Source organism: Sorex fumeus, unplaced genomic scaffold, assembly GCF_029834395.1.
Source record: "Sorex fumeus unplaced genomic scaffold, SorFum_2.1 ptg000155l, whole genome shotgun sequence".
Classification (NCBI taxonomy): domain Eukaryota; kingdom Metazoa; phylum Chordata; class Mammalia; order Eulipotyphla; family Soricidae; genus Sorex; species Sorex fumeus.
The window spans coordinates 1,977,193-1,996,162 of record NW_026606212.1 but is presented as its reverse complement, the minus strand read 5'-3'; the positions used below and the strand labels follow the sequence as shown (position 1 = coordinate 1,996,162).

General features: G+C 50.1%; 1 protein-coding gene across 1 annotated transcript in view; it reads left to right on the top strand.

Moving 5' to 3' along the window:
- The first annotated feature begins 13,514 nt into the window (after window positions 1–13,514).
- Window positions 13,515–18,970, top strand: part of PPTC7 (protein phosphatase targeting COQ7) — a 51,637-nt gene continuing 46,181 nt past the window's right edge. The window contains exon 1 of the mRNA XM_056107152.1: window positions 13,515–14,060. Coding sequence (XP_055963127.1) covers window positions 13,820–14,060 — 241 coding nt within the window. The 5' untranslated portion in view covers window positions 13,515–13,819. The remainder of the gene's footprint in view (window positions 14,061–18,970) is intronic.

Sequence of the window (18,970 nt, the reverse complement as noted above, 5' to 3'; positions counted from 1 at the left end):
ATCCTTTATTATTCCCTAGAAATCAGCAGTAAAGTCCATGAATAAGAGCCCTGTGCTACTGTGAAGAGCAAAGAAAGGCAAGAAGAACGGTAGCAGGATGGCAAGGCAGCTCAGTGGGAGCATGCGCGTTGCGTGGGGAAGGCCCAGGCTGGACCTGTTACCGCAGGAGGTCCCCCAAGCACCTCCAGGAGTGACTCTGGAGCCCGTCAGGACTAGTCTCTGAGCACTGCAGGATGTGGCCCCCAAACAAAGAAAAAGAGGGGCTGGAGTGATAGCACAGCGGGTAGGGCGTTTGCCTTGCACGCGGCCGACCCGGGTTCGATTCCCAGCATCCCATATGGTCCCCTAAACACCGCCAGGAGTAACTCCTGAGTGCAGAGCCAGGAGTAAGCCCTGTGCATCGCTGGGTGTGATCCAAAAAGAAAAAAAAAAAAGGGAAGTTAGGAACACTATTCCAATTCCGTTTTATAAAACCCAGAGGGGAGGGGGAGAGAGAAAGAGAGAAAGAGAGAGAGAGAGAGAGAGAGAGAGAGAGAGAGAGAGAGAGAGAGAGAGAAGCACCTGCCATAAAACATATAAGCAGGCAGGAGGGAATGGGAGGGCTGGGGGTGATGGGAGGGAACCTGGGGTCATTGGTGCTGAGAAATGTACACTGGTGGAGGGGTGGGTGTTGGAACACCGTATGACTGAAACCTAATCAGGAACAGCTTTGAAAGGGTCTATCTCACAGTGATTCAATAAAAAGGTTAAAAAAATACTCAGAGAAGAGAGAAACCATTTGCCATGGAAACAGTTCTGTGCTTTGGAACAAGGAATAAAAAGAAAAGCCACGTAGCTTCTCTCCAAAACCCCACTTGCCCTTGGGCGGGAGTGAGAGAACAGTCCACAGGCCACTTGCCTTGCATGCAGCTGACCTGGGTTTGATCCCTGGCACTGTAGGTGTGCCCCCACACCCCAAGAAAACCCTCCCCTTGGCTCGAAAAGGTATAGTTCGTTTTGTTTGTTCTTGGGCCACACCTGGCTCTGCTCAAGGATCACTTCTGGCAGGCTTGTGGGACCACGTGGGGTGTTGGGAACTGTGAGTCACATGTAAGGTAAATGCTCTACCCACTGTGCTATCGCTCTGACCCGCATAATTCTTTTCAACGCCCCCCCGCCCTTTCTTTCTCGCTCCCTTCCTCCTTACTCTCCTCCCTCTCTTCCTCCCTACCTTTCTTCCTTCATTCCTTACCTCTCCCTCCCTTCCTTTCTTGATAAGGCATGATTCTTTACATTTCCGGAAATGGACTATGGGAGCAATCATCTCTACCTTACCCAGACTTAACTGATTGCTAGATTTTCCCTTCATTTAGGTCCTGAACACCCAATCAACTTTTTTTCCCTATTCTTCCTAATTTTATTTTATTAATGGGCTGGAACGAGAGCACAGCGGTAGGGCGTTTGCCTTGCCTGCGGCCGGTCCAGCTGAGCCGGGTTCGATTCCTCTCAGAGAGCCCGGCAAGCTCCCGAGAGTATCTCGCCCGCACGGCAAAGCCTGGCAAGCTACCCATGACGTATTCGATATGCCTAACACAGTAACAACAAGTCTCACAATGGAGACATTACTGGGTCCGCTTGAGCAAATCGATGAACGGGAGGACAGTACCACAGTGCTACATTATTAATTAATTAATTTTTTATTGAACCACTGTGAGATAGTTATAAAACTTTTGTGATCAGATTTCAGTCATACAATGTTCCAACACTCAATGTTCTTTGCACACGGCTGACTCGAGTTCAATCCCCAGCATCCCATAGGGTCCCCAAAGCACTGCCAGGGGAAATTCCTGAGTGCAAAGCCAGGAGGAACCCCTGAGCATTGCTGGGTGTTATCCAAAAAAAAAAAAAACTTCTAACACTCATCCTTCCACCAGTGTACATTTCCCACCAGCAATGTCCTGCCACCCTCACCCTCAACCCCAGCCTGCCTCTGTGGCATGCACTCTTCTTCTTCTTCTTCTTCTCTCTCTCTCTCTCTCTCTCTCTTTCTCTCTCTCTCTCTCTCTCTCCTTTTGGGCATCATGGTTTGCAATACAGATACTGAGAGGCCATCATGTTTGGTCCTTTACCCACTTTCAGCATACATCTCCCACCCAGAATGACCCCTTCCAACCATCATTGTCATAATGGTCCCTTCTCTCTCCCTTAAGTCCACTTTTTTTTTTTGCTTTTTGGGTCACACCCGGAGATGCACAGGGGTTACTCCTGGCTCTGCACTCAGAAATTACCCCTGGCGGTACTTAGGGGACCATATGGGATGCTGAGAATCGAACCTGGGTTTGCCACGTGCAAGGCAAACGCCCTCCCCGCTGTGCTATTGCTCCGGTCAGTAAGTCCACTTTTTAAAAATGTTTTTTAGGGGTGCCTCCCAAGCCCAGCTCAGGGGATCTGGATCAAACCGGGGCCATGGGTCATGTTCCCCTGACCTCTATACTGTCTCCCCAGCTGTTAATTCACTTTTGTTGTTGTTGTTATTTCATCTTGGGATCCAACACACCATGAAGTACTCAGAGGCTACTCCTGCTCAGTGCTCGGGATTGCTCCTGGCGGTGCTGGGGATTGAGCCCAGAGCCCCAGCATCGAAGCCTGCACTCAGGCATTTAAGCAATTTCTCCAGTCCTTCGAGTTCACTTTGAATATCTTTTTAGATTTTTGGGGGTGCCTACCAGGCAGTGCTCAGGATTTACTCCTGGCTCTGTGCTCAGAGGTCAGTCCTGGTGGTGCTCAGGGAACCATATATGTCGGGGATCAAACCCAGGTCAGCTAAGGCAAGAGCCTTTTCCCTGTACCATCTCTCTGGACCCTTTTTTCTTTATTAATATGAAGAGAACCTTTTTGTGCTTGGGTATTGAACCTTCTCAACTTTAGGCATACAAATATCTTCTCTCAGGCTAAGACTTATGCTTTTTCTTTTTTTTTCTTTTTGGGTCACACCCACCAATGCTCTGGGGTTACTACTGGCTCTGCACTCAGGAATCACTCCTGGCAGTGCTCACGGGATCATATGGGATGCCAGGGATTGAACCAGGTTGGTTGAGTGCAAGGCAAACACCTTTCCTTGCTGTCCTATTGCTCAGGAAATTCCCCTCCCCCCTTTTTTGTTTTAATAAAAGTGGTTTTATTGGGCTGGAGCGATAGCACAGTGGGTAGGGCATTTGCCTTGCATGCAGCTGAGCTGGGTTCGATTCCCAGCATCCCATATGGTCTCTGAGCACTGCTAGGAGTAATTCCTGAGTGAAGAACCAGGAGTAACCCCTGTGCATCGCTGGGTCTGACCCAAAAAGCGGAAAAAAAAGTGGCTTTATTTAGAAAAGCCAGAGAGAGTGAGTACACATCTGAACTTGTGATGCAGGCAGCAGAGAGAGTGCCTCTGTTTTTTTTTTTTAAATGGTGTCTTATACAGAGTGCTAGCCTTTAAAATTTTTTTTAATTGTATAAAAATATGCATGCCACCATTTTAAATGCTTCCCTTTTTTAATAAGTTGGGAGGAGCAGACCTGGAGGTACTCAGGGGTCACCTCGCAGTGCTGGGGCGGGGTATGGCAGCATGGGGCCCCGTCCTCAGACCCCTGAAGACATCGCTGGCCTTTAAGACACCGCTTTTGGCTGCACAGGTCAGTGGCATTAAATCTGTCCCTGTGGTTGTGCAACCATCCCTCCATCATCTCCAGAACTCTTTTCATCTTGCAAAACTAAAGCTTGGGACACATTAAACAGTAACCCTCGGTTCCTCTGTCCGCCGGCCCTGGCAACCGGCACTCCACGTTCTCTCTGTGAGTCGGAACCCTCTGGCTCTCTCCCAAAGGCAGAATCCGCCTTTCCTTGTTTCGGGGCTGGCGTATCTTCCTTCTGGCTTGTGCCCTCATCGTCCTCCTGGTGGTGACATGTGGGGGGCATCTCCTTCCCTTCTGTGGAGGTGACTGTCATGTACATGTACCTACTTTTCACTGATGGACCCTGGGATCACTGCTCGCCCCCTGTCCCCGGAAGGATGCTGTTCTGCTCTGGGAACAGGGTTGAAGAATATTTCGATACACACACCTAGTTGCTCCTTGATTTCCTGAGCAAACCAGTTTCTCAGAGACAAAGGCATCACTTCATCCAGGGTTGTCTTAGCTTTTCTATTGTCATTTGCTTCCTCTCCCTCAGCCTCAGAGCAGCACCGCGACTGCTGAGTAAGGTCTCAGGTCTCTGTTCTTCCCCCATGTCCTCCTTCTAGGGCTGCAGTCAGAGCAAGGACTCCCCGCTGCAGAGTGGGATGCAGGTTTTGCAAATAACAAATCCCAGCCACGTTGGGATCCCGGTGGTGGCAGGAGGAGCCTTCCCAGGACCTGACAGGCTGGACAGAATCCGGGGAACAGCCCCACCCGGGACCCGCCTCAGAACCAATCAGCCCCTGAAGAACAGATTTGGGGCTGTGTGAACTTAGTGGTATCCGTCTATGCTGCACCAACATGGTGAAAAGGCTCAGACGGGAGCTCTGTCCACTCTGTCTAAAGTTCAGTGGAAAACTTCGCTGAGAAAGGTGAGACAGGAAGCAAAAGTCTCTTAGCCACCGAGCCGAAAGGCTTGGGAACCAAAACCCCGCCCTGGTGAGGGTCAGCCTTCCCCAGACAGTCCAGCGTGCCCCAGGTCCCCTCTGAGGTCAGAGCTGTACTGCGGGGTTAGGTCAAGGCCTGCCCCGACAGGCCTTTGTACTCAGGTCCCTGCCAGTTGAGGTCTTGCTGGAAAACTGTGGCCGTCACAAACTGCACCGGCCAAGAATCCACTGCGCTCACAATTACGTCGAAGCTAAAGCACTGACCGCAGCAGAAACGTGGGCTTCGCCTGCCCCAATCAGCCTCCCAATCGGCCCTCTCCATCCCTGCCTCTTGGGGTTCCGTGAAGAGCAGGTGTGCCCGCTGGGGTGATAGGGAGCCGGGTAATCACACCCTTCCTGGTCTTTCCGAATTCTCAGCCCACCCAGAGGGAGCACGTGAAGGGCGGGCGTCAGCTGCAGGGATAAGGCGGGTGCCAGATTCCCCTCGGGGTGACACACAGGTGAATCACGCGCAGATCTCCAGAGTTTCTCATGCTGGAGGAGGAACCAGGAGACCAAAGGTCAGGCCACAGACAGAAAGAAAAGAGAAAGGGCTTGGGCAACGGCTCCGTGCTTCCCACGGCCTCGGCAGCTTCTGGAAGGTGAAAGGGGGTCACCTCCTGCGGTCTTTCCTCTCCATAGGTGGACAGACCACAAGTGGCCTCTGGCTCGTTCTTTACTTGATTCATTTTAACCATGGTACCTGAGCCATGAAATGTCCTCCTCAGGATTCAGTGTATGGCCGGCTCCCAGCGTTTCCAGCCAAACGGGGGTGTTTGAGTTCCAGGACAGTGATCCCGTGGGGAGGCAGGCCCAGAGGCTTGGTGATGTCACCGCTCTGGACCATCAAGAGCTGGCAATGCTCAGGACTTATCCCTGGCTCACTCCTGGCAGTGTTCTGGAGAATCCTATGCCGTTTTAGGGCTCAAACCAGGCTTACCCCCTGTGCTGTCTTGAGTGCATCTGCTTTTCTGACCACAGCAGAAACGTGCGCTCCGCCTGCCCCCATCAGCCTCCGAGGCTCGGCCCTCTCCATCCCTGCTTCTTGGGGTTCTGTGAAGAACACGTGTGCCCGCTAGGGTGATAGGGAGACAGGTAGTCACGTCATTTCTAGGCTGGTTCTCCCAGTGGGGGAGAAGAAGGCCAGCAGACCAGCGTAGATTTTGTTAGCTTCAAAATCTCGGGAGGAATTTCTCCTTCGGAGGGCTGGAGCAATTGTCTAGGAGATAGAGCACTTGTTTCGCATACAGCTGACCCTGGTTCTAGACCTGCCACCCCTTACGGTCCCCCGAGTAGGCCAGGAGTAATTCCTGAGTGCAGAGCCAGGAGTAAGGCCTGAGTACAGCTGAGTGTGGCCCCAAAACAAAAGCAAAACAAACAAAAAGAAATTTGTCCTTCTCAATACTTCAGGAAAATTCCATAATGGAGCTGAAGGGGCATAAGTTGGGGCAGGCGCCTTCTTGCGGTGCCCAAGAGAACACAGTGCACCGATCTGTCAGGCCTGGGCCGTGTCTACTGCTGGTCCACTTCCACAGAACCTATAGGGTGTGGGATTTTTTTTTTTCTCCACAGAAACCAAATTACGATGATCAGAGAATAGAGAGGAATGAATTCTAGGTAAGAAGAAAAGACCATGATGCTCTCAACAAAGTAATTTAAGTTCCATGAGGAAAAGACTATGGTCCCTCCTTCAAAAGGCCCTTGCAGGCTGCTGGGCCTCAACAATTTCTGTGCGGCCCTCAGAAGAAATTTTTAAAAGCTTTTTAATTTTTTAAATTTTTTTTTCTTTTTGGGTCACACCTGGTGATGTACAGGGGTTACTCCTGGCTCTGCACTCAGGAGTCACTCCTGGCGGTGCTTGGGGGACCATATGGTATGCTGGGAATCGAACCCGGGTCGACTGAGTGCAAGGCAAGCGCCCTACCCGCTGTGCTATCTCTCCAGCCCCTAAAGGCTTTTTTAAAAAGCGTCTTTTCAGGATAAGAACGCTATTCAGGTCTCCCAAAGAGGAATTGAAAGAGCTATGCTTGGAGTATCACGTTTCACTCAAAGGAGAGAAAGAATCCGGAGTTTCGACCTCCATCGACGATCAAGAATCAGGGACGCTGTCTCGTTTGCCAAGGCATCAATAATCAGATGGGCCCTGTGTTTTGCAAGAGAGGCATGAGTGGCAATCATGTTTGGTCTATAGGGGGAATGCCCTGCCACAGAGGCAGGGTGGGATTGGGGGGATGGGGGTGTGAGGGATGCTGGGACCCGTGGTGGTGGAGGATGGGTGCTGGTAGAGGGATGGGTACTTGATCATTGTATAACTGAAACCCAAGCACAAAAATTTGTAAGTCTATAACTGTACCTCAGGGTGTTTCACTAATAAAAAAAAAATTTTTAAAAATAAAATAAAAAAAAGAAAAAAAATCAGATGGGCTGGTCACATAATGAGATTTAGAGACGACTGCTGGACTAGAGCCATTACCGACTGGATTCCACGGGATGTCAAAAGACCGTGTGGCCGCCCACCTACCAGATGGTCAGACTTCTTCATCAAGATCATGAACGATCGGTTTGAGGCTCTTCCTGTTCCTACAACGAACAGATGCCACTGGGCTACACTAGCACGCGACAGGGACAAATGGAGACATTACTGGCGCCCGCTCGAGCAAATCGAAGATTAACGGGAAGTTAAGTGATCAAGTGATCTTTTCAGGTGCTAAGTTTCCTGGGCTTCTAAGCGTTTCTTAGACAACTCTCCAGTTTAGCCTGCACCTCCCACAAACTTCCTGGGGGAACTTCCTGGGGGAGATACCTGCCACCTGCCCCGCCCCCACCCTTGCCACTTCTCATCCGTAGAGTTAGTTGCATGGTCTGTGGACTCTCTGAGAAGAGTTTCATCAGCCACATTCACTTCCTAAGCATTTACTTGGTGCTTGTTAGATGCCACACACTGTTTGGGATTTTCGAGAAAAAGAAGTACATGTAAATAGACCAAGTCCTTTGCTCTGGTGGAACTTAGAAGATTTTTGTCAAGCAGGAAATCTACAAAGAACAAGATGAATCAGCCTTCTGTGCTCTGGGGGAAACCAGAGCTCAGAAGTCTAATTAAAAAATTATTTTAAATAATAAAATATTTTTATTTATTTAATTTATTTGGGCTGAAACGATAGCACAGTAGGTAGGACGTCTGCCTTGCATGTGGCCGACCCGGGTTCGATTCCTCTGTCCCTCTCCGAGAGCCTGGCAAGCTACCGAGAGTATCCCACCTGCAAAGCCTGGCAAGCTCCCCATGACGTATTCGATATGCCAACAACAGTAACAACAAGTCTCACAATGGAGACGTTACTGGTGCCTGCTCGAGCAAATTGATGAACAACGGGAGGACAGAGCGACAGTGCAGTGAATTATTTTATTTTACTTCTTTCATTGAATCACTGTGAGACAGACCTTACAGAGTTGTTCATGGTTGGGTTTCAGCTGCACTGTGTTCCGACACCCATCCCTCCACCAGTGCACATTTCCCAGCACCAGTGTCCCCAGGTTCCCTCCCATCACCCCCCACCCCCCACCCACTGCCTGCCTCTATGGCAGGAGCTTTTCTTCTCTCTTTCTCTCTGTCTCTGGGGCCTGTTTAGATGGTAACTCCGAGCAGACAATGCGGACAGATAATGCTCACCCTATGGTATCTAGCGTTTTCACTCATTATTATTTTTATTATTATAATTAAGTTTATTATTAATTTTATAAGTGCAATCATGTGCGTTATTAGTACTGACACACGAAGAGCATTTGGTGGCCCTTAGGTGTCTCCAGCGTTACGGACCTTCAGGGGAGCTTATAAAGCCCTTGGTGGTTGGTCTTAAACATTTGGGGGCTTGGAGGCCACACCTGGTGGTGCTCAGAGGTCACTCCTGGCAGGGGGACCATGCCGAGCTGGGGCTTGAAGCTGGGTTGGCCTCAGGGGGTGGGAGCTCCCGAACCCCTAGACTGGTTGTTGTGTCACTCTGAAAACTTTCTTAAATTGCCAGAGAGCTCTTTTGTCCTACATGCCCTCTTTTTTTTTTTTTTTTTTTTTTTTTTTTGCTTTTTGGGTCACACCTGGCAATACACAGGGATTCCTCCTGGCTCTGCACTCAGGAATCACTTCTGGGGTGCCCGGGGAGGGGCAGGGGACCATATGGGATGCTGAGAATGGATCTGGGTCGGCTGTGTGCAAGGCAAACACCCTACCTGTTGTGCTATTGCTCCAGCCCCAAAGCCCTCTTTCCAAGCTCAGCAGAAGCTTGTGAGCTCTCTGATTCCAGAACATTTTTCTCACCCCAGGAAGAAATCCTATGAGCTGTCACTGCCTCTGGCCACCGGTGGCCTTTCTGTCTCTGGGTTTGCGCCAACGTGTCCTGTGGAGAACTTGGGCTCTGTGGCGTTCTGGGACTGGCTTCCCTGAGGTTCGGGCCTGTGTAAGCGGGGGCCATTCTTCCTTCTGTTTGCCATTCTAGGTGGGAAAGTGTTTTCCTCGTCCCTTTCTCCTGCCCCCCAGGACCCGGGAAACTCAGGAGCCCTCTCAGGCCCTCCCTCTCCTCAGCCCTCTTACAAATGCCACTTCTCAGGGAAGTACCGTGTGACTTCTCCCCTGCAGTGGGACCCGTCTCTCCTCTCCATGTTCTTCTTTTATTTCAGCTCAGGGAGCTTATCTTACTTAATTTTAGCTACCTTCATGTCCATGACTGCTTTCAAGACAATACCTATTGTTATTATATTTTTTTTCCTTTTTGGGTCACACCCGGAAATGCCCAGGGGTTACTCCTGGCTCTGCACTCAGAAATTACTCCCGGCGGTGTTCAGGGGACCGTATGGGATGTGGGGAATTGAACCCCGGGTCAGCCGCGTGCAAGGCAAATGCCCTATCCGCTGTGCTATTGTTCTAACCCCCTATATATATATATTTTTTTTTGGTTGGGGGAGAGGGCACACCTGGAAATGTTCAGGAATTACTCAGGAATTACCTCACTCAGGAATTACTGCACTTAGGAATTACTCCTGGCAGTGCTCAGGTGACCATAAGGGATGCCGGGGATCGAACCCAGGTCTGCTGTGGGCAAGGCAAGGATCTCACCCGCTGTATCGCTCCAGCTCAATACCTTTATCCTTCTTTTTTTCCCTTTTATCCTGCGCCTGGTGCCTCAGATGAAATGTAACTTATTTGTCTACCTGCCTGGCACTGGCACGCCTCAGTGATTCTCCACTCGTCCCGCTCCCCGCATGGGACATCAGACAATATCTGGGGGCAGTTTTTGGCTGTTCCATACGGTGGATAAGGTGGGCTGCCAGCATCTAGGCGACAGAGGCCTGGGATAGTGTTTGGCTCCCTCGGGCGCAGCAACCCCACGTCTGTGCCCCAATGTCACTGTTGGTTCAAGGTGGGGCATCTTCGCCAGAGAGCAATTAGTGCTCCTTCTAAATAGGTCAGCAATGAGAAATCAGAAGCCATCAGAGTAGCGGCCAAGCAGAAAACCTCACTAGGGAATTCGGGCCTGTTGTGTGTGTGTGTGTGTGTGTGTGTGTGTGTGTGTGTGTGTTTGTGCTGTTTATAGTCAGGGTGACTCTGGTGCAGAGCTTTTTCCTAACACCATCGTGGTGCGCTGGGAGCCCAGATGGTATTTTTACCACTTGTTTGCCTCGCCGAGGACTGACCTCCCGGGCACCCCTGGGGTGCTCAGAATGTGATTTTGTTAGGGACCTAAACTCTAGAGCTTCGGTGTCCAACAAAATGTTGAGAGGGAATTGCAGTCTAAGAGAGAGCAGGGCAAGTTGTGTTTTTCCCAATACCCTCTCCCAGCTTTCCCTAGGATGGGGAACCTTTCCAGAGCTGCCTCCGGGAATAAATGATTCAAGGAAATCTGAGGTCTTGTCTTCTCTCCTTTCTGAAAGAACAGTGCCAGGAGCTTTGAGAAAGGGTTCTGTTCACATCATGCTTCCGTGAGCACCTCGTTATCTGGGAAACTCAAGGTTCCATATCATGTAACTGTGAAAACGGCCCGTCAGAACAGAGGTTATCGACTTGACTCGCATCTTGCTCCATCCTGCTTACCCCACCCAACCGGTTCTTGCGAGCTCTATAGAAATGACAGCCCCCGAAATGGAAGGTGCAAGTACTTTGAAGGAAGTTGCAGAGGCAGAGGGTTGACAGGCTATTTTAAAAAGTGTGTCCTTAGGGGTAGAATTACCTGACAGCTTGCCTGGTAGTGATACGCGCGTGTGTGTTTGAAAGAACAACCTTTAGCACAGTGGCTTAGGTGGAAATGCCAAACAGAAGGTTCCCGAGGCTCCACTCCCTTCTCTGGTCTCTCTCCAATTCTCGAGGCCACGAAAACTAGCAAGGCGTTATCTGGAGTGCTTCTCTTTTATCCAGCAACTTAGCTTTTTGCTTCTTTGTTTCCTTCACATATTTGACAAAATGCCACTCACTTTGAAGAAGTGATTTGCTCAGTCCAATTTTGAGGAAAACCTTTGAGGATATACAGAGCAGCTGGCACCCTGTGAACCGCAGAATGTTTAGTTATGACAGTAATTCGGGTCTTGGAATGATGCACTGAGTGGGATCATTTGGAGAATGAGATGGGCACCCCCAGCGTGGACCAGCCTGCCTGAGAAACAGCAAGAGGATCATGTTCTGGATGAGATCTATTTATGTTTCAGTAATACTAAGAATGATTCCACATGGGATCACTTGCCTCAATCTTTCTGGTTCTCAGTCTTTCATTGCGAATCTCATTTATTAATCAAACATGCCTTCATTCCAACACATTGGATAAACTTGCAGGCTATCGAATGTAGCCTGCCCGCAGGGCAGAGTCTGGCAAACTCCCCGTGGCGTACCCAATATGCCAAATACCAGTAACAATGATGGGTCTCATTCTCCTAAAGAGCCTTGAATATAATCTCAGGGCTAGGATGAAGGAGACGTTACTGGGGCCTGCTCGAGGCAATCGACGAATAACAGGATGATGAAATGAAAATGAAAAATGAATTCCGTTATTTCTTCTTTTAGTCAAACACTTAGGAACTCCCCTATTGTGTGCCAAGCATTGCAAAGGCTTCTAATAATACAATGGCAAATGATCTTTGCCCTTAGGGAGTTTTGGAACCAGTGAAATATTTGTTCTTTCTCTCACTCATTTACTAAAGTATTTTCTGTTTGGGGATTCAACAGGACCCCCAGATACATAAAAAGAGCAAAGAAGAATATCACAACTAATAGCGTCACCGGAGCCCAGATTTCATTGAATGGAAGGTGCATGCAGGAGAGAGAATATATATACCCAGTAGGGAAGGTATGCAACTCCATCTTTATAGACATCCAGCTATACAGACAAATTTATCATCCTGGGGCCAGAGCAATAGTACAGCGGGTAGGGCATTTACATTGCATGCAGCTGACTCGGGTTCGACACCCGGCATCTCATATGGTCCCCCAAGCAGAGCCAGGAGTAACCCCTGAGCATCACCAGGTGTGACCGCCCCCCAAGAAAAGTAAAAAAATCCACCAAATTTATCATCCTGTTTTTGTATTATATTAGAAACTTATCCATTAGATTTACTTATTTTTCAACTTAAATTATTTCAGAAAGGGGTTATTTGTGATAGCCCAAACCTCGGACTGGTCACATGATATCTTTGTCCAGGCAGGACTGAGTGCTTAAAAAAACATGTAGGGGCTAGAGTGATAGTATAGCGAGCAGGGCACGTGCCTTGCACAAAGCCAACTGGGTTTGATCCTGGGCACCACAGAGGGTCCCCGGAGCCTGCCAAGAGTCATCGCTAAGTGAGCACCTCCGGGTGTGGCCCAAGGCGCCTATTTGTAGCTAAAGACTGACCTTTGACCAGAGGAGACTGCAGCTGTGGAGAGAAGGGGCTTCATCTTGGCAACTCTTTGGTATTCCACGATTTCTCTGGTAGTCTAAGAGGTTGGAAGAAGATCAGGCCAAGAGAATGAAAGTTTGGGGTAAAGACATTTGGAGCCTGGATTTTTTTTTTCTTTTTGGATCACACTCAGTGATATACAGGGGCTACTCCTGGCTCATTCACCGAGGAATTACTCCTGGTGGTGCTCTGGGGACCATATGGGATGCTGGGAATCGAACCCGGGTCCGTAGTGTGCAAGGCAAATGCCCTACCCACTGTGCTATTGCTCCAGCCCTGAGCCTGGATTTTTTTTTACTCCCTATTTGGCAGAATCAATCATCTGCAAAGTTTGAAGCAGTGTAAGACAGATCTATAGTGTCCTGCCTATGTCTCTCTTACTAACCTAACTCCGTTTCACAACCTGTCCTACCCCCCCTCCCCGCAAAAAATGATCTATTTCTCCAAATTTATGATTTTTCCGAACAGATTTTTTTTGGTATATAAAGTTGGGAGATGTCAGCTAATTTGTGTACTTCAGTTTCTCAATAAAACTTCTTAAAAGCCCCCAAAGGCCTTTTAAGTAAAGTAAAAAACTTCTTAGTAATATATTTAATGTACGTGAACGTATATCGAATATACATAATATGCTGTTATATGACCCAATCCCCTTCTCTTTCCATTTTTCCTCCAAACGGCTGGTTGTTTTTAAACAATGCCCTTTAAAGAGACAGGGACGAAAGCTCCCCAACCGTTGTCCTGTGATCCTCAGCCGCTTACCCGAGATCCCCCGCCTGGGGAATTATCCCAGGTGCTGGAATGCGCGCGGCCAGAAAAGCGACTCCAGCGGCGGGACTACAATTCCCGGGAGACCGCGCGCCCGGGCCTCCGCGCATGCCCAGTCTCGGGGCGCACCGCGGGGGGCGCGGGGCCCGAGGGGGCGGGGCTTGGTCCGGAGCCGCGCGCGTGGGCGGGCCCGGGGGCGTGGCCAGGGAGGGGGCGGCGCTGCCGGCGCGGCCCGGAACACGCTAGTGGAGCGGAAGATGGCGGCGGCGGCGGCGGCTGCAGCCGGGACCCCGGCCGGGCTCCAGCGGAGGAGCCGCAGGCTCTGACCTCGCTCTGGCTCCGGCGCGCGCGGTGGAGCGTGTGCGAGGCCCCGCGCGTCGGGCAGGGGCGGCGGCGGCCGCTGCGCGCCGCCCTGAGGAGCGCGCCGGTGGCGGCGCGGCTGCGGCTGAGGAGAGAGCCGGCTCCGGGCCTCCGCGTTCTCCGGCCCTGCGCGCCCCCCGGCTGCTCGGGGGCGCGGCGGCGGCGATGTTCTCGGTGCTGTCGTACGGGCGGCTGGTGGCCCGCGCCGTGCTCGGCGGCCTCTCGCAGACCGACCCCCGGGCCGGCGGCGGCGGCGGCGGCGGCGGCGGCGGCGGCGGCGACTACGGGCTGGTAACGGCCGGCTGCGGCTTCGGCAAGGACTTCCGAAAGGGCCTCCTGAAGAAGGGCGCGTGCTACGGGGACGACGCGTGCTTCGTGGCCCGGCACCGCTCGGCCGACGTGCTGGGTGAGTGCCCCCGCCCGGGCCCGCCTCCGGGACTCCCCGGCGCGGGGCTTCCCCGGCTCCGGGCCGGCGCGGGCGCGGGTGCCCGCCAGCAGCCCGTAGTAGCTCGCGCGCGGGCAGCGCTTACTACGTGCCCGGCGCCGCGCCAGGCGCTGCGAGCGGCGTTTTCCGCTCGCCCCCCCCCCCCCCCCCCCCGGGGGGAGTCGAGGAAACTGAGGCGCCGGGCGGCGGAGCCACGTGCTCAAGGTCACCCAGCCCGGGAATGTGACCCGTCGGTGCGCTCCTGGTCCCTCGGCCGTGCCAGCCGCGGGCGACCTGCTCCCCTGCCCTGCTCTGCCCTGCCCCCGCGCCACCTGCGGCCGCCTCCCCTCGCACCCGCGGCCGGGGGAGACGCCGGGGGCGGGGGGTCGCCGAGCGCGCGGGCGCCCCTGAGCCCAGCCGCAGCCCCCCGCAGCCGCGCCGCATCCTTGGGGGCTCGCGGGGCGGGGGGAGGCGCGGAGCGGGGACGGGGAAGGGGCGGAAAACCCTTGCCCGGGGCATCCCCCCAGCCGAGCCCGCCCTCTCGAGGGCTCCCGGGGTGGGCGCCTCTCCTGGACCCCAAACAGACCGCGGGCGAGAAACGAGCGTCGGAGAAAAGCCTCCCCCCACCCCCGCTCCCGCTTTCCCGGGCCACAGGTGCTTCCTGGGCCTGTTCCTAGGCTGCACTTTGCGGGGTGCGGGAAGGGCTGGTCTCGAGCCCGCAGAAACTTGGGCATCGTGGATGACGCGCCGGCAGGAAGTGTGCGTGCAGTGGAGCCCCGCTTTTTGATAAAGCACCTTGCTCCGAAGTGGAAGGACAGGCTGTCATTGAACTCGGGTCCAGGTGTCACGTCGGTTTCACTTCTCAAGTGGATTGAGTGTTTTGGTTGCTTGCAATTTTATGTGCAGAGGCAAAGTTTTGGCATCGGAACAAATAGTCCTGTAATTTCTTTTTATGACGATAATTATTTTTTAATTTGATCTCAGGCTAACTGCCTATTATCTTTGCTTCTGCCGTTCGCAGAGTTTGTGAAGGTGGACCGGCAAAGGTGGTTTTCAGTTTTCAGTTATGAGTTGCTTAGATTAAGAAAGTCGTTTTAGGGGGCTGGAGAGATAGTCGGGCGCTTACCTTGCACGTGGCCACCAGGGTTCCATCCGGGGTACCCCATATGGCCCTTGAGCACTGCCAGGAGTAACTCCTGAGCGGGAAGCACTGCTAGATGTGGCCCCCAAATAAACAACGTCCTTTCAGTGTTTAGGCAACACTGTTGATTCTAATTTTGAGGACTACACATACTTCTTAGGTCCGTTGCAGATTGAAATAATACAAATTTACCTCCAAGTCAACTTGACCCTGACTTGGGATCTTTTGTTAAAGTGGCTGTCCATGGGCTGAATTGCAGTGGGTAGGGCACTTGCCTTGTACAACAACAATGGACCGGGGTTTGATCCTCCATACTGCATCCAGTCCCCTGAATCCCAGAAGGAGTGATAACCACTGAGCACCACTGGTTGTGGCCCCAGGAATCTCACAGTGAAGCAAAACCTAATAAAGGTGACTGTCCTTTCTCATTACATTTAGAAGTGCTTCACTCAATGAGTTTGTCATCTTTGCTCTTTTTTCAAGTTGCTATCAGAGTGCAGTAGAATAGGGGATATTGAGCCACTGAAGAGTTTCTCTTGAGAATTTTTTTTGCAATCTTTTTGTGATCTCTGAGTGTAGAGCCAGGAGTAAGCCCTGAGCCTCGCTGGGTGTGGCACAAAAAAAAAAAAGCAAAAACAAAAAATTGAGATTGAATTGATGATTTTGGAATTAATGTGTCAGAACCCTATATTGAGACTTCATTTGAATTTTTTGAAAGCTGCCTTAACTCAGTGTCATATTTATGAGCAAATGGGAAATTTTGAACAAAACTATTCTGAAAAAAACTATGATCCCCCTGTTAAAAACCCAGCCTGGTTTGATGTTTAGCTTTGTCACTTGCTAACTCTGATCTGTGGTTTTAGGCAAGGTCCTCCTCATTTTTCTCATCTCAAGAATGAAAAGATTGGACTGCCTGAACCTCAAGAATCAAGTGCATTGGGCCAGAGAGATGATAGGGTGGGTAGGGCATTTGCCTTGCTTGCAGCTGACTTTGGTTTGACTCGGCATCTCATATGGTCCCCCAGCACTGGCCAGAGCCAGAAACATCTCTGGGCATGCCCCCCCGCCAAAAAAAGCAAATCAGATCATGTTTTCTTTTTGTTTCAGAAAATGTCCATTGTTTGCACCTCCCAGAGGAGGTATCACATCCAGTCTGTGTAGGCATCGTGAAATTTTTTCTGAAGTAGAAATTTCTTAATTCTTCTTAAGAATCTGGCACTAAACCAGATTCTTAATTTTTCTTGGTTCTGAGAATTTGTAACTGCCATAGGGTTTATTTCCTTCTCAAAATGCATGTAGGGCCTGAACATTGCTAGGTGTCACCCCCCTCCGCTCTCCCAATAAAAACTGCATAGAGACAAAATTTTGTGTAGGTTTTCAGGAAGTCCCTTAAAGCCTACACAAAATTTCACTGATCCCACACAGTCCACCCATGTATCACAAAGATGCAAGGTTAATGCTAGGCCCAACCAGGTGGCTGCTTATGCCGTCTCAGCATAGTCTTTGACCATATGAAAGAGAGGTAGAGGGAGAGAAGAAGAGAGAGAGGGAGAAAGGACAGATTGTCTAGAACTCCTATTTTCAAGGCATATGACTTCTGTCATACTTACAGACCATCCTGTCTGCAGCAGGTCTGATCATCTTTTGCTGTTGGGAAGGTGTTGAGCCTCAGTGAGGCTTGAGTAACTGCCTTCTACCCTGGAAATTGGAGTTGTAGATGGAATTGCATAAAAGGCTGTGTTGAGGGGCCCAAAAATAGCTCAGATCGAAGAGCACATGCCTAGTACCCGGAGGACCCCCAAGCACTTGCTGTATTGCTGGGCTCAAGCACAATTCTTTATGCTCACACTGGGTGTGCCATGCTGAATAATAATAGTGTTATATTAATCCAAGTGCTTTGAACTTTCTAGTTCTTTAGATAATTCATTTTCTTTGGGTTAACTGTTTATTGCCGAGCATCCATTCAACTCACAGTGATCTTCTAGCATTCCTTGACTGTTTGGAATGAAAGCTGTTTATTTTTGTGTAAGAAAGAAAACTGGGCACTAGGGACATAATAGCTAAGCAGATGAATACTTGTTTTGCATGTGTGAGGCCCTAGGTTTGATCCCTGGCACCACCTCCCATCCCCTCCAAAAAAAAGAAGTGAAAACTTTCGTTTTTCTAAGAGTGATTTGTCATATTAGTCATGCAGTGACTAAAAAGTACTTTGTGCTAGACATTGTTTTTGTGGCGTCCCCATTGGATTTCATTTAGGAAAAACTAAATATGGTGGGTGTTAAAAGACCTAGGAACCACTCCTAAGCCCATGAAAATTGGCAAAGGTGCTTTCTCTTTATTAGGTTCAGCTGGAGTAAACCAGTACCAGCATGAGTTGTGTGTGTGCTTTTCATTTTCCTTCTTCCAGGTGGCTAATCTCGAGTTCAAGTTCTCCTGTTACTCTCTATGGCGTGGATGCCCGGGGACGCAGAGCTGAAAGCAGCCTAGTATGTGCGTGACAGGCCTCCCGGAGCCCTAAGCTACTTAACGATAACTCAAAGACTGTTGAGAGTTGTGAGATTTAGAAACCTTGGAGTCAGTTTTTTTTTTTTTTAATTGATGAGAAAATTTACCTGCAAAGTGTCAAATACCTTCCCTGACATCTGTGCTAGGAGTAGTCGAGCTGGAATTCCGTTACACTACTGTTTTAAGTTTTCCCGACAAGATAGGTGAATTCAGAACCGGTCTGTCTTCTGGTACTGTTTGTCCTAATGCTTTTTCCTGCTTAAGGGTGTGTATGAATGTGTGTGTTTTTACAACTTCTTTATTCCCTCTGTGTGACTCATAATTAAAATGTTACAAAAACTCCTCTGCATATTAAGCCACAGAAATAACTTTGAAAAGAAAAATAGTCTTTGCGTTTAAAGCATAGTCTGCCATGTAAATTTTTTAGTTTTACTTTTTTGTTTTGAGCCACCACCCTCTGGTGCTCAGGGGTTACTCCTGGCTCTACACTCAGGCATCACTATGGCAGACTTGAGGGACCATATGGGGTGCTGGAGATCAAACCTGAGTTGGCTGTGTGCAAGACAAGTGCCGTACCCGTTGTATTATCTATCTCTCTAGCCTCTGCCATGTAAATTCACACCTCAGTAGAGAGTTGTAAAGTAAAGTAATTTTTAGAAAAAAAGTTCTTTAAAATAATGCGTCCACACCCAATGGTGCTCAGGCCAAGACTTGGTTCTTGGAGGTCATTAGATGTGTGTGAGGTTGCATCAAGTAGTGCGCTTGGGAGGGAGGCCAGGAAGTCCCAGGATCAAACTCAGGACCTTATATATGATAAGCATATGCTCTACTGCTTGAGCCATATTCCTGACCCAAAACAGTGGGGTGATAAAACTTGAGTTTGATTTAATTTTAAATCTAAAAAAGAGATTCAGCAATTTCACATACTAGTCTTTGCTTCGTGTTTTGATTTTTGCCCACACCTGGTGTTGGTGTTACGGGACACTCCTGGCAGTGCTTGCGGGATCATATGCGGTGCTGCAGATAGAGCGTGCTGGAGTCAGCTGATGCAGGGCAGGCCCTTAGCCCCTGTGTTATCTCTAGCCCCAATTTCGTGTACTACTTTATTGATCCGACTTTGACTGTGGTCAGAATTTTGAATATATTTGTGATGTAATACCGACCTTGTTCCCACTTTTTGGCTATTGTGAATGGTGCTATGACATTCATGTGCAAACTTTCATGTGAACAGATATTTTCTGTTACT